The 15,941-nt window shown below is 38.0% G+C and overlaps 1 protein-coding gene across 1 annotated transcript; it reads left to right on the top strand.

The window, feature by feature from the left end:
* Positions 1-6,574: 6,574 nt before the first annotated feature.
* On the top strand, positions 6,575-9,616 carry LOC126633255 (probable beta-1,4-xylosyltransferase IRX9H). Its single transcript, XM_050303823.1, has 4 exons — positions 6,575-7,684; positions 8,430-8,679; positions 8,778-8,994; positions 9,241-9,616. The coding sequence occupies exons 1-3, from the start codon at positions 6,879-6,881 to the stop codon at positions 8,949-8,951; spliced, it is 1,230 nt and encodes a 409-aa protein (XP_050159780.1). The 5' UTR covers positions 6,575-6,878; the 3' UTR covers positions 8,952-8,994; positions 9,241-9,616.
* The last annotated feature ends 6,325 nt before the right edge of the window (positions 9,617-15,941 follow it).

The raw sequence follows: 15,941 nt of genomic DNA, 5'->3' as shown, positions 1-15,941 counted from the left end.
AAAAATTTTCTTTCACCAAACGTTGCAATCTTGTTTTAGATATGTGACCTAATATTCTACGTCAAAGCATAAAAGAAAGGTCATTTGATAATGGTCTTTGTAATGAAGAATCCATATCATAACAATTTAAATCATTCATGACGATGCAATCCAATTTCCAAAGATCATTGTCTAAAAGACAAACACCAAGCAAATAATTCTTCATAAATAACCTTATGCTCTCATCGTCTCCTATGAAAGCAAAACCATTCCTTACAAGTTTTGAAGCAGAAACTGAAGACCTAGCTAACGACGGAACATAAAGAACATCAAAAAGTTCTAAAACAAAGCCATAAGATAGTCTAAGCTTGAGGTTGCCTATTGCTTCCACAACTACTTTATTTCCATTCCCAACATGCACTTCGAAAACTTCATTACTTGTTAACGCTCTTCTTGAAAAGCCCTGCAAGGAATTTGTAATATGTACCGAGCAGCCAGTGTCAAACCACCAAGTATTTGGATGAACCTCAACAAGTAAGTTTGAAAACAAACAAAAACATTGATAATTTTATTACCTTTCTTCACTACCTATTTCTTTCTTTTCTCACAGTCCCTTTTCAAATGTCCCAATTGTTTGCAAAAATAACACCTCACGTTTTCCAAGTTCACCTTATAGTTTTGAGGTCTTTTAGAGGAGGAAGCAATATTGGCAGCAACATTAAAGATAGTATATGGCTTAGTTTGCTTACCAGTGTTCACCATAGGCCTTTTGGCAGCATTAAAGTTGACCAAATTCACAGTCCCAAATTTGGTCTTACTCAACCTAGTCTCCTTTTGCACATAAATGGAGATCATCTCGTCAAGGGTCCACTTCTCATTTTGTATGTTGTATGATATTTTAAGTTGTTCAAATGACTCAGGTAATGATGAGAGTGCCATATGGACAACAAAACAATCATCAAGTGGCATCTCGAGATTTTTTAGCTTGGCTGCAGTGTCTACCAACTTCAAAATGTGCTCATAAACACTGGTTTTCCCATCGAACTTGAGTGATGTCAGAGTGGTCATCAAGTTGCCCATTTCAACCTTCTCAGAAACCTTAAAATTTGCACCTATAGCCTCCAAGAATTCTTTCACCTTCTCGCACACTAGGATCCCACCTCTGACTGTCTCAGTGATTGACCTTTTCATCACCATGAGAGCCATCCTGTTGGATTTCTCCTACCTTTCAGCATTCATCATTTGCTCATTGGTGCTATTTTCAGTCACAGCAGGTGGCTGGTCTTCCCTCAGTGCAAGATCGTAATCCATCTGTCCTAGCACGATCTCAACATCTTGCTTCCACTTCTTGAAATTCCCTCCATTCAAGGGCTTAATGGAGGAGAAACTTAAAGCATTCGAATTCACTGAAGAAGCCACGAAAAACAATCAGATAACTTCATTAAAAATTAATCAATCACAGATACATGTAACACCTTTGGGCAAGATACACGACTGCATTTTATGCATATGGTATGATCATGCATCCTTATTGTATAGCCTTCTTAATTAGGGTTCAAGTTACAACTAAAATTCTAATCTTTGGATGAGAAAATAGTTGGCTCAAAGACTAACTAAAAACCTATATATTGATTAATAAAACCAACCAATTAACTTACTAAAAACCTATATATTGATTAATAAAACCAACCAATTAACTTAGTACCCCTTGGAGTATAATGTTATCATGTCGTGTATTACGAATCCATGCAACCTCCTTAATAAACAAAATTTCATTAAAATCTCACTTTGGTGTAGACTTTACAAACATTTGTTTGAATGGTTTATCAGCATGATTTCCATTAAATGATAATGAAGTTAGATTACATATCAATTTGTATCAACTTATGAAAACACGACATTAGTCATCGCTATAAACAAATAGTACAAAATGAATCTATGAAGAGCTAAGACATGCTTTGATACCAAATGTTGGAATTTTATTAGTTTAGCTTCACATAGATTACAATATTAACTAGAAGCAAAGTGTAAATCAAAATTGAAGAAGCCATTGCAACCGAGTTCGTAAAGGTATGTCTTCTACTCAATGGGGACCTTATGTTCTCACTAGAATAGGGCTAGTTTACTGAATAAGAAAGCGCATTTCCCTTGAGGAGGGACTAAACCTTTATAGACATGTAATCTCAACCATTTCCTCCTATCACGGAAACAATTTGATTTAAAACCCACGTCCATTTGATTTCCAATGTGGGATATCCAGTCTCTACCATGTTTATCCTTATTGTCCTACTATAAAGGACTCTAACTGATTTCAGCTTCCACTAAACTTAAACCCTGATGTGATAAGTTTAGAGTCCTATAGGATTCCAACACCTCTCACTAGATTGCAGAATTTAAGACCTTTTACTTACAAATGGCTTATGTGAGTTGGATCAATTTAAAATAAAAAAAATTAAAAAAAATAAATAAATAAAGTAGACTAGCAAAATGTACACAGCCCTACAAGTGTGTTTGAGAGAGGAGTGTGTCCTTTGCACCACGGTGTGAGTACGAACCCTGTTAGTTCCCTAATCTAGCATCTAATTTAACAAATCTATTGTTTGACAAAAAAATAAAATAAGAAAACCCAATTAGTAGCTCAATTTTGTTGTAATGTTTTCAATAGTCTTCGTCTGTCTTGCATTTTAATTAATTAATTCCTAGAACTGCTTTTCTTGCTTCTAAGCTCATGTTGTCTAAGTTGCATAGCGTGAAAGCCATGCTCAAGAACTGCGTACCCAGAAAGCAGTCCGGCCAGTTCAGAAAATGATAATCTGAAACTAGACTGACATTCACCTTGTTTTAGGTTTTTAAAAAATTTAAATAGCTGAAAAATTATGGAAGTATATGTGTATGAGAAGTTAATAAGATTACAAGCCTTTTCTTGAAGCTTTTTTCTTGTCTAACTATTTCAACTCCACAAAATTCATCGACTCCAAATTGTTCAATTTGCTGACTAGAACAAATCTCACAATCATCTTCGAGGCAATTATCAAATATTGGTGGTAGATTCAACACAACTTGAACTGAAGAAGTCAGCCTCATCACTTGAGTAACCTGGGCTTAACTCTCTAAATTTGTTGCCAGCATTTTTTTGTTGCTCAATTTGCATGGTTAGGAGTTTGACTTATCGTGACAGATCTTGAATTTCATTATCTCCACCAAAAGGATTCACCTCCCCATCATCGAATTCATCATTCTTTGTTTCATGATTGGGTTTATCATGTTCCAAAGGTTTGTAGTGCTTAAGACGCTGCTGGAGTTGTTACACTTGTCTTCTTAGGTCGTCTATTTCAATATCATGTAGATCTCTCACACTGTGTTGAGTCTCGTCGAGCTTGTCGGCCTCCACAACGCCCACGCCTCCCAACTATGATCGAATAAAGCTCTGATACCACTTGATGCAGGGAGAACCAAAGGGTCTTAAAGAGACGGGAATAAAACCTAGGAATCACTCAACCATGGGCAACAAATTTGCTCAACGTTGCTAATAGTGGATTCACTCACACGACCAAATCAAACACTAGATTTTAGAAGGAGGAAATACTCACTCACTTTAATAGCACACAACAAATATATTTTCTAATTCATTAAGTCTACCTTAAACATACATATGGAGTCCTTTAAATATAAAGTAGAAATATCACAATACATTAGTAGGATAAAATACTTAAACTAGAATTATAGTTCCTGCCACTTAATACTATGGTCTAGTGGTATTCATATGCACTTGTAAGTGAAAGGGTCTTAGGTTTGATTCTTGTCAAAAGCGAATTTGAACCACATTATTGCTAATCCATTATGAGGCTTAGCCCACTCCCCACCCCCCTCAAAGTAGATAATATCGTTTGTTAAAAAAAAAAAATTATAGTTACTAGCCACCTAATAATACATAATTTTGAGATATGAGAAGCCACAAACAATTAAATTTTAGGTTAATCTCAGTTTAATATGCTGAAGTTTTTTTGTTGTAACAACCCGTCTCGATTTTATTGGAACGAAATGGGTATTTTTGTGAAATTGCACCTTGGGTTCTTTTAAAATTGTTTTTGGGTCTTAATGGGTGTGCCAAAGGGCTCACACCTGAATTTTGTTCCCTGGACTCAATATCCTTATCTCTTTCACCTCTCCCGTTTCTCTCTCTCTCTCTCTCTCTCTCTCTCTCTCTCTCTCTCTCTCTCTCTCTCTCTCTCTCTCTCTCTCTCTCTCTCTCTCTCTTTCTCTCTCTCTCCCTCCCTCTCGACTCTATGTGCTCCATCCTCCCCAGCGACCAATGCCCACACACATACTTACACACCTACAACATTAACAACAACATACTCTCATCACCACCTTTTGACTACGATGACCACCTAAGGCTAGACAACCATATCTTCCTTTCTCCTTCTCGGCACAGTAGCCTGATCACTATACTTGTGACCTCTGGCGAGTTTCTTAAATCTCCGACCATGAAAACTGCTCGGGAAGCATTCTCCATATTTTCTGGTGAATGTCCAGTGGCTTCGAGCCCTTTTCCGGCTAACTTCGATCACGTTTATGAGAACCAAAGGTATGGTTTGTTTCCTTACTTCATGGGCTACATTTTGGTGTTTTATTGTGTGCTTTTAGTTGAGTTTTAAACTCCGTTGGAGCTCGGGAATTTTCCCGCTGAAATCCGGCCTTCTTCCTTGGCGAGACATGGGCTTTCAAGCCCAAACCAAGGAGACCAGGCCCTTCGGGTCGTGTCCAGCATCGGGCCTTTAGCCCTCTAAACCCCTTCTGAAATGCATGTTTTAATAGTAGAAATGCATACATGAAAAACATGATTTAATGATTACGTTTTGTGAAAATGTTTAATAAGCAATTTGGATTTACACTTATGGATTATCATGTTATACCATGAATATTTTGGAATACCATATTTTATCAAATTGATGTTCTATGTAGTATATATGATGGATGACTACATACTATTTACGAACATGCTTTTATGCACTTCTTTATAGTATAGATGATGTATGACTTTATACTATGAAGATGTTATTGAGATATATGTACCTATGTTTTGGGAAAGACTATATTCGATGTTTTTGTGCATATCTAGTGGTCACTGTTCTGCCTACGGGCGATGATACTTATATTGGCTTCGGCCAGGTGTAGGTTGGTGCTTGTTTGGCAAATGAAGTGCTCTAAAGGAAGAGTTCTATAGGCCGTCGGACGATACTGATACCATTAGTTAGCACACTATTTACAACATATGTTTTAAGAAAGTTTTTATGGCATGCTAGGGTTTCGAAAAACCTATTACATATTATGCTATGAGTTTTCATTAAAACTTTGGGGGTTAGTAAGTTGATAACTGTTTAAATAGAAAATAGAAATATTACAATACATTAGTGGGATAAAATACTTAAACTAGAATTATAGTTCTTGCCACTTAGTACTACGGTCTAGTGTTATTCATATGCACTTGTAAGTGAGAAGGTCTTAGGTTTGATTCTTGTCAAAAGGAGAATTTGAATCACATTATTACTAATCCATTATGAGGCTTAGCCCACTCCCCACCCCCTCAATGTAGATAGTATCGTTTGTTAAAAAAAAATTATAGTTACTAGCCACCTAATAATACATAATTTTGAGATATGAGAAGCCTCAAACAATTAAATTTTAGGTTAATCTCAGTTTACTACGCTGAATTTTTTGGTACATCAAGATTTTTTCATCTCAGACTAATACCTAAAGTCATAATTTTGGAACACTTTCACACATCCGTTAAGGTTGTTGAGTAAATCAATTGTTAACAAGTGACGTGGCGTCCATGTGGACAATGATTGGGCGCCACATGGATATTAAAATTTTAAATTTTAAAAAATAATAAAATTATGACTTCAGGTATGCCACATCACCAGTTAACGGCTAAGTTACAAGCAACCTTAACGAATGTATGAAAGTGTCCCAAAATTATGACTTCAGATATCACTATGGGATTAAAAAAACTTTGTACCAAATGTTGAAAATCAAGAAACTTCAGGATAATAAACTGAGATTAATCCTTAAATTTAATATAGGAACTATATTTATTATCGTGCACTGCATCAACTACAATGAAGATGTTACTATAACTGTATTCCGAACTATTATTCAATGTAATGCATTTTAATTTCTTAAAAAAAAAGGTGATTAGTTTGAAATACGAGTATACGCAAGTGACTTTTTACCACAGTTATAAAAAGGAATTGAGTTATTATATGACGACGTGGGTTCGATTTCTATAAGTAACTAATATAACATCTAATCTACTAAAATTTACCACCAATTACTGTGGATAAATAGTAAACAATATCAAACCAAAATACATTTTTTTGGAAAAAAAGAATAAAAAACTAAAAAAAATTTACATAATAATTACCACATGATTAATTGATTATTCCGACAACAATTCAGTAAATAAGGTAAAATACGCATTTGCAGAAACATTTGACCCCAGCTGGACAGGTGTTGAATCCTCAATGGCGGACCGACGCATACTGCTCAAAAGTGCTTAACCACAGCCCACTTGCCATTTCCGCGAAAAAAGTACTTCCCAGGTCCAAATTAGTTCAAAATCCTTACGTTTACACCTTTGACATTCCGATCCTCACCCCTCCGTATTGACACCTTTGACATTCCGATCCTCCACCGTCCGTACACTCCCTCAGTCCACCGCATATTACCCGATTACCATTTCCAGTCAAAGTCTGACCCGAATTCACTTTCCTCAGTTTTTCAACTTTTTTGTAAAAATTTTGGAGTTTCGAATCGGATTCTGTGGATTTGGGGAAGGGATTGTGATTTCGATCATGTAGTGGAGATCTTGAGGAATTCTTATCGGAGATCGATCAATGGCGTCGATCCGGAGAACTCTATCGCCGGCGTTCCGAGACCGGCCGTACGTGAACGGCGCCGGCTCTCCATTTTCAGTGCCGTCGCCGTCGCAGAAGCTTCTCTCCAGCTCCAGATACTCTCCGCCTTTTCCGTCGGTGATCCTCGCCTTCGCCGTCAACGTCCGGCGCTTCGTTGCCGGAGTTCTCTTTCACCTGCCTAATCGCAAGGGCCAGCAATGGCGTCGAGGTTTCTACAGGTGCTTGCTCTTCTTCTTCTTAGGGTTTTTACTCGGCCTATTACCGTTCGGCCACGTTGACGACGACGAGATTCCAGGTCGCAGCAATTTCGACATCGAGCCGCCCCACGTCAATGTCCAGTTTGACACCGGCAACGCGGATCCCGCCGTGAAACGGCGGGAAGATCTCGTCGTCGACGTGAGCTTCGGCGTCGTGGAGAGGAGTCTGGATTTGGTGCCGAGGAAGCAGCTGATTATTGTGACACCTACGTACAACCGCGCACTGCAGGCCTATTTCTTAAACAGGTTGGGGCAGCTGCTCGGGCTTGTACCTCAGCCACTGCTATGGATTGTGGTGGAAACCGACACCGCATCGATGGAGACGGCGGAGATTTTGAGGAAGAGCGGAGTGATGTATCGGCATTTGGTGTGTGGCAACAATTCGACTAGCGCCAAGGACCGAGGTGTTTATCAGAGGAACACTGCGTTGGAGCACATTGAGCGGCATAGGCTTGATGGCATTGTTTACTTCGCCGACGACGATAATATATACTCCCTCGACTTGTTTGATCGCTTGAGAGACATTAGGTATCTACCTATCTTCGAAATTGAGCTTCATTTCGATCATTTTCAGTCACAATTTACTGTTGGTGGTGTTTGTTTTTGGTTCATATGCTTGTTTTCGAATGATGGTTTTCTTGGGTTTTCTGTTCTAAATTTGTCTGTTATTGCAATTTTAACAATTGGAGCTACATGGGTGTGCTTACATTTTAGATGTCATGTCTTCCTTGTTGATCCTCGCATTCGATTATGCCCAAATAGTTTCAATACATAGAAATGCATAGCTTGGCCACTCTTTCACTTCACTAAACTGCATTTGGTTTGAATTCGCATTTTTTGATACATTTACATGATCAAATGGCTTCAGAATAATTGTTTCGCAGTTTAAACTTGGTTCTTGTCGTCTTCAAACAAAGATGTACAATTTGCCAGTATTACTAACTTTAGGTAGTGGAACATATACAGCTTACCAATCTCATGTACATTTTTCTGTTTGTTTGTCATTGTCTGGTGGAACGTAAAGTTTCGTTCATACCACAATTACCGGATTACTTTTTGTATATTTTTGAAACTGTCAATTATAGGTTTTTATGACCGCCGTTTTGTTATTCTCCAAGTGTACGAGTTGGCATCTCTATGTGCTATTGTGCTGTTATTGACTTGATCTGTTTGTAGAGTTTCATAAACGTCTACTTTCTTCGTTATGGATTCTAGGCTACCCTGCCGGCCCTTTCTTCTCTGTAGCTGATTTATGTTTCGATATGTTTTGAAGCCGGTTTGGAACTTGGCCTGTTGCTATGTTATGGCAAAGCAAAAACAAGGCTATATTGGAAGGTCCAGTATGCAATGGGAGCCAAGTAGTTGGATGGCACACAAATGAGAAAAGCAAGAGGCTTCGTAGGTTTCATGTTGATATGTCAGGGTTTGCTTTTAATAGCACAATATTATGGGATCCAAAGCGATGGCACCGCCCCACTTCTGCTTCAATTCGACAATTAGATACAGTGAAAGAGGGTTTCCAAGTATGGGTCATATCATCTGAAAGTTTCTCGTACTTATCATTTGCAATGACACATTGTATTCTTCGAGCACTGACATTTCTCTCCCCTTGCATCTTCAGGAGACCACTTTTATAGAACAAGTTGTGGAAGATGAGAGTCAAATGGAAGGTACCCCAGCCGGCTGTGCAAAAGTAATGAACTGGCATCTACATTTGGAAGCTCATACTCTTGTTTATCCCAAAGGCTGGCAACTTCCGAAGAACCTTGATGTTGTTCTCCCCATTGAACGATAGAACTCACTAGCCGCGCAATTTTGATGCCTATAGCTGGAGAAAGGTACAAAACTATTCTCTTGAATAGATTGTCGCGCTTTCCTCTATCTCGTATGTTGTATCTGTCAGCAATTATCCATAAACGAAAAATATCAAAATGTTCAACCCTTCATTTTGGCAGAGGGCATGTACTAGAACTTCTTAGGGCACTTGAAGACCGCTTCTAAAGCCGTAGTTTACAACATAATAACCATTTTAACCTTGTAGAGAAAATGATCTAATATATATATACATCCTTGTTTTATGGCAGTTCTTGAATTTCATGTTGGTGCTTCTCCGCCCGCTGAGCGGATCATTGCTGATTTTGGTACGGTCGAAGCACTAACAAGCCTGAAAAACTCGGCTGGCGATGGCAAACAAACCGAAGATTCATGGTTGTTGATTTTTTTTTTTTTCCTGTGCATGATATTCTTTTACAGAAACGAAATTTCGTTTTTGTTGAAGATCTCCCGGTGTTTGGTGTCGTTTCCTTTGAAAATTGTTTAATATTCGGCAGTTGGTACAGCTCGCCGAAATAGGTGGGAGTTGGTTAGGTTTGTTATGGATTCCATACTCCGTGATGTAGACCGCCGTGTATTGTGCCCAAATTTTAATCAAGCAAAGCAAAAGTGCAATTTCTTCTGAAATACTTGACACATTCAAATTCAACAACCATTAAAGGCCATGTTAAGATAATAAGACACGAAATGACTTGAAGAAAAAGTTGGTCTTCATGTCATGTTAAGATAATGAGTTGGTTCAGTGTCACCCTCATGCAACACATATCAATATGTCGAGAGATATTATTTTGATAATTTTAACTGCTAAAAGAAGGCCATAGCATCGTGAGTCATGTATAAATCACATGACTTAAGTTAACGGAGAATTGACTGGAAATTTTTAACGGAGAATTGATCGGAAATTTTTTAAAGGCTAATTATATTAGCACCCTACAAGTTGTTGAATAAACTTCACATACTTAATACAACCCACGTGTACTTTTTCAATTAAAAATTATCTTAATACACCCCACTTCCTTCCCCATAATACCCTCACACCCCACATTCTTAATATACACCTTACATGTTATACATACACCCCCACCTTTCTCAAATCTTGTAACACTCATTTTTAATTTTGCCGAATGATTTCAAACCATCTGAACGTTAGTTTGCCGAATGATTTCAAATTGAATGATTTGAAAAAAAATGTTTAGGTTCATTTGAACGTTTTTCAATAACAATAATAATGATTTCAAAGCTACCATGTTGTTCCATTTTCTTGTGCATATTTTGGTCGAACCAAGTCGACCTGCAAGAAAACATCTTAGAATAGTGTGAGAAATCACCTTATGAATGTCATTGACTCAATCTCCAATCAGTTCGCATGCCATGGTTTTTGAATTATGAGATTCATAAGTGCTAATTCTTGAATTATTAGATTGAGTGAAATTAAATAATTATCGATGTCGTCGAAATCACTAAAACAAAGAAAAATATGAAAGTCTTACCTTATGTAAAGCTTTCGAAACACCAATTTCATGTTCCGGTCAAAAATAATTTTTCTCAATCAACATGTTTGTAGTTTCATTGCTTAGGGTTTTATTCAACAATGGAGGGTGAAAGGGGTTTTGATAGTTGAAGTAGATAAATAATACGTTAAAAGTAATTTGGGGTGTATTTAGAAATTTTTTATTTTTTTTTTAACCTAATAAGGTCAAAATTGTAATTGCATAATAGGGTAAATAAGTTATTAATATTAAATTTTAATATGGGATACATTCAACATTTTGTGGAATGCTAATATAAAATGCCTTTTTGAAATCTAAGATTATCTTCAAATGAGATGCCAAAAGTGTTAAATAGTATAAAAAAAACAACAAATTTTTTCTAACCGATGCGTTTTATCTGATGTGGATTTGATGCCTCCCATCCTAGGCGTTTCTTTTGACAGCAACGTCAAATCCTTTCCAATTGAATTACTTAATACATGGCTCTCACATCCACCAATCACATGATGTACCCAGACCAATTTGCACAATTTTTTACAATTTTTATAACAATATGAATAACAAAAAAAAATTGACTCATCATTTGGAAAAATGAAAATTTAGCATCTGCATTCAAAATGCCATGTCAGCTCTTAATTGAAATTTGACAATCTAAATTTAACATCTTCATTAGAGCAATGGTAACATTGGCAGTTTCTAATGATTTTGGGGACTCATTTTTTCAAAAAATAATATAAAGATTTAATTTTCAATTGGCTAATAAGTCAATGATTAAATCAACAAGTTTATTATTATTAAAGTAAAGGAGATGATTTGACATGCCCAACCCTAGTATTCACCAAACACCAGGGTAGACACGTGCTGGCCGACACACGAAGATGATGAAGCCATGTTATGATGCATGAGAACTAAAAGAATTAGCCGATATAATAAGACTTGTACGTTGTAAATATAAAGAATATGCAACTTATGAACTTATTCAGAGCATACAATTAACTAGAACACTAAAAACAAATAATATAAAATTGAATGAACAAGAGATGGGTCTTACACCGAGAGGACTTGAAGATGCTGATGTGGGATTGCCTTGACACCGAGATTGTACACATCGATTCTAAGTCCTGAGGGGGCGCTAAACAAACATGAGTGGACCAAGTTGATATAAATACAATACTGAAATAGTTATCAACATACTAACTCCCAAAGTTTTATGAAAACTAAATAGCATAATATGTAGTAGGTTTTCCGAAAAACCTAGCATACCATAAAACCTTCATAAAACATATATTATATATAGTGTGCTAAGTAGTGGTATCATAGTCGCCCGTAGTACTAATATCTCCCGGCCCGAAGCCAATATCTATATCTCCCGGCTTGAAGCCAACAATTATATCTCCCGGCCTGAAGCCAACAACTATATCTCCCTGCTTGAAGCCAAAATACAAGTATCTTCATTCGTAGGCAGAACAGTAACCACTAGATAAACACAAAAACATAGAATATACTCTTTCCAAACATAAATACATATATCTCGAAAACATCTTCATAACGTATAGTCATCCATCATAAATACTACAAAGAAGTATAAAAACATGTTCATAAATAGTATATAGTCATCTATCATATATACTATAAAGAACATAAATTCGATAAATTATGGTATTCCAAAATATTTTCAGTAAAGCATGATAATCATAAAGTGTAAATCTAATTTAGTCATAAAACGTAACCATTAAATCATGCTTTTCATGTATGCATTTCTACTATCAAAACATGCATTTTAGAAGGGATTCGTTCATGGATACTTCGTCGTGGAAGAGTCGTATGAAATAGGAATGACGGGATCGTTGCTAATAAATGCACCTAAGCACATAAAAGATCCAATTAATAAAACTATACTCAAACGATTGAATTTCGAAAAACAAACGTAAAAAACGGATCCAGGACGTTGAAATTAGCCTAAGAAAGGTCTCGATCGAAACCTGAAAAAGTTAACAAAAAGTCAACGTTGACAGGTCAACGGTCAAAGTTGATCGAGTCAACAGTCAGCGTTGACCGAAGTCAACGATCAGACCAGGTCAACGGGTCCAGGTCGAGTCACAAAGGTTTGGGTTGGTTCCGAGTTGGGCCTAAATGAGTGGGCTTGGGCTTGGGCTGGTTATACGGCCCAAGGGTTAGGCCGATTCTACATTAGGTCTTGGGTTCAACTTAAAAGGCTTCGAGTTTGGGCTTGAAAGCCCGACCCGAAGGTTTGGGCCAAGGGTTCAATGGGTTAAAGGGGTTAACGGGCTTAAGGAATGAGTTCTACACGGCCCAAGGCCTAAGTCCAAAAAGGTTTTGGGTTAAAGGCTAATTAGGTTGGGCTTTTAATTCAACGAGCCGAAGTGTAACGACCCGTCCCTAAAAATTATAATTTTTATAATTTTAATAAGTAAATTTACGAAAATGCTCTTCGAGGCAAAGTGTTGATTTTTGTTGACCACCTTGTCATGTTACATAAGATCCATTTTCTTGGCGTATTTGGATATTATTCGTCGCTACGAACGTGTGGGCGCAAGCAAAACATGATTTGGAGTTATAACGTAGGAGATATTAACGTTTAAAGTCAGGGGCATTTTAGTAAATTGATTATTTTCTAGAAAGCTCCAGATTTTTTGAGCAAAATCTAGAAAGCCATGTGTGTGGCCTAGATTGAATAAAAGAAGAAACGGTCAATTGGGAGAAGAGATAAATGAGAGAAAGGAGAGGCGAAATGCCCAATCAGAAAGAGGAGAGAGAAGAAAGTGACCAATAGGGAGAGCAAGAAAGGGGGGAAAGGAGAGAGAGGAGGAGCACCGGATCACCCTTGACCCAATTCCTCCCTACCGATCCGACCCAATTTTCTTGTCTTCTCCGGTGGTTTTTCGTCTTTTTTTCCAGTGAATCACGCCATCTAACAACCTAGAACCAACTCCACAACCTTCCTTCTTCATGTTTCATGCCAAAATCAAAGGACATGGGCCCTATTTCATGGAGTTTGAAGTCGTCGGCTTTGATGAAAACCTCGTGAGTTCCTAGGCGGCGATCAACCATTTCTGAATGCAATCCCATTGATCTTCACCATCAAACAACTTCCCTTAAGCTCAGGAACAAAGCCCATGCATTGGTTGAGGCGTCGGAGCGAGCATGAAGGTCAAATCAAAACACACCCAAATCTAGGGTTTTGGTGGGTTCAAGTGAAATTGGGGGTTTTTCCCACCAAATTGGCCTTAGTTATAGGTATGAAAGTTTCTCCACTCATTGAGATCTTCATTCTTGTAAAATTTGAGAATTTTTGGAGTTGTTGGATTTTTTAGCGGGTCGGGACGGTCGACCACCACATGCGGTGGTGCGTGCGGCGGCGCGTGGAGGAAAAACCTATGGTTCCTCGACATGCCGAATCTGAATCCGCCATCCGTTTTCCAAAATTATAACATTTTAGTATAGTTTTGCTAAAAGGTCCCTAATTGTGTTTAGGCGCATTGGCGGGAAGCAACGTTATTCTTGATAGTTCGAGCGGCTTTCGGGCAATGGAAAACTAGTGAGTGGACCCCTTCTTAACTATATATTTTTATAAACTATTAGCCTAGCATGAATTTCATATTTCATGCATTTAACATGTTTTATATTATATTTTCCGGATTTCTATAATTATGGTTTATATAGAATTCATGATTTAATTAAATTGCTTTACGGAATATTTATAATTGATCGAATTTACGTTTAATAACGATTATGAATTATTGGAATTGCATATATGAAACTACTTGGATTTGTGAATATGTTTTATATATGATTTATAAAATGAGATTTTGAACCCTTGAGCTTTGCTGATTTGGCTTGAGATTTTGAGATATGTTTTTGGTACTTATCTAGTGGATTATCATACGACACATCCGCACACCACGGGTATTATGTCTATGGCTATAGGACACAGATGATGGAAGAGTGTGATATGATATATTATATACCCCCAGCTTCACCGCCGAAAACGGTGTCGGACAGCTTCACTAGCTGCGGCTAGTGTCGGTGTGGATGTATGCTATTTTATACAGTTTCACCTATGGGTGATGGACATGTTATTTAGCTTCACGTTCGGGTGATGGACAAGTTATTTAGCTTCACCTTCGGGTGATGGACACGTTATTCAGCTTCACCTTCGGGTGATGGATAGATACTGCTTTCGGGTGACTATGATACCCTAGTTGAGTACTTCACTGATGAGATCTACAGATTTGCCTTCGGGTGACATTTTCAACATTTTTTAGCATGGTTTTACACGTACATGTTTTACGAAGGTTTTGAGTAGCATGCTAGGGTTTTCATAAAACCTATACGTAGTATTATATATATTTTCAAAACAGGGGGTTACTATGTTCAAAAATAAAATATTTTCCTATTATTAGTATTATTATTATAAACTATGGTACACTCATCTTTTCTGGTTTTGCACCCCCTTCAGGAATTAGGATCGAGGCATATGAACCCGACGTTAGGGCACTTCGATTTAGTTATCCGTGAGTGTTCTCAGTATAGGTATCATTTCCTTGTTCATATCTTTTCTTAGTAATCACTTCATATTGTTCTTAGTAGTTGTATGCTCTTAACACGATTCTGCATCGGTTTATATCTTTTTAATTAAATATTTTATTGGTAAGCATGTTCAAAATGGCTTCGTCACCCTTGGGTGTTGGCCAACACGTGCCTACCCTAGTATGTGGGGATATTGGGGTTGGTGAGTGTCATGAAGGCCCTAGTTTGCTCGGCCCAAAAAGCCTGGACTCTGTGGGTTTAGGCGAGTCAGCCCTTTTCTCGCCGAGGAAGAAGGCCAGAGCTTTCCAAGCTCCGGTCGACGACGTCTCACCATTCTTGTAACATCCCACATCGCTCAGAGGTGTGGATCCTGTAAGCCTTATATGTATATTCCTATCTCTACCTAGCACGAGGCTTTTTGGGAGCTCACTGGCTTCAGGTTCCATCGGAACTTTGAAGTTAAGCGAGTTTGCACGAGAGCAATCCCATGATGGGTGATCGATTGAGAAGTTCTTATGTGAGTTCCCAGAAACAAAACCGTGAGGGCGTGGTTGGGGCCTAAAACTGATACTATCGTGCTATGGCGGAGTCAAACTCGAGATGTGGTGGGGGCCCGGGCCGGGATGTGACAATTTGGTATCAGAGCCAATCTTTGGCCGAAAGTGTGCCGACGAGGACGTCGGGCCTCTAAGGGGGGGTGGATTGTAACATCCCACATCGTTTAGGGGTGTGGATCTTGTAAGCCTTATATGTATATTTTCATCTCTACCTAGCACGAGAAATTTTTAGAGCTCACTGGCTTCGGGTTCCATCGGAACTCCAAAGTTAAGCGAGTTCGCGCGAGAGCAATCCCATGATGGGTGACCCACTGGGAAGTTCTCATGTGAGTTCCCAAAAACAAAACCGTGAGG

Source organism: Malus sylvestris, chromosome 8 (assembly GCF_916048215.2).
Source record: "Malus sylvestris chromosome 8, drMalSylv7.2, whole genome shotgun sequence".
In the NCBI taxonomy this organism is placed as follows: Eukaryota; Viridiplantae; Streptophyta; class Magnoliopsida; order Rosales; family Rosaceae; genus Malus; species Malus sylvestris.
The sequence above is the reverse complement of the archived record's forward strand: the minus strand, read 5'-3'. Positions and strand labels throughout refer to the sequence as shown.

Bases quoted from the DNA above. Each gene is read 5' to 3' on its own strand.
- LOC126633255 (XM_050303823.1), top strand. From the start codon at position 6,879: ATGGCGTCGATCCGGAGAACTCTATCGCCGGCGTTCCGAGACCGGCCG. The intron at 7,685-8,429 runs GTATCTACCTAT...TATGTTTTGAAG, and splicing joins GATCGCTTGAGAGACATTAG to CCGGTTTGGAACTTGGCCTG. The intron at 8,680-8,777 runs GTATGGGTCATA...TTGCATCTTCAG, and splicing joins CAGTGAAAGAGGGTTTCCAA to GAGACCACTTTTATAGAACA.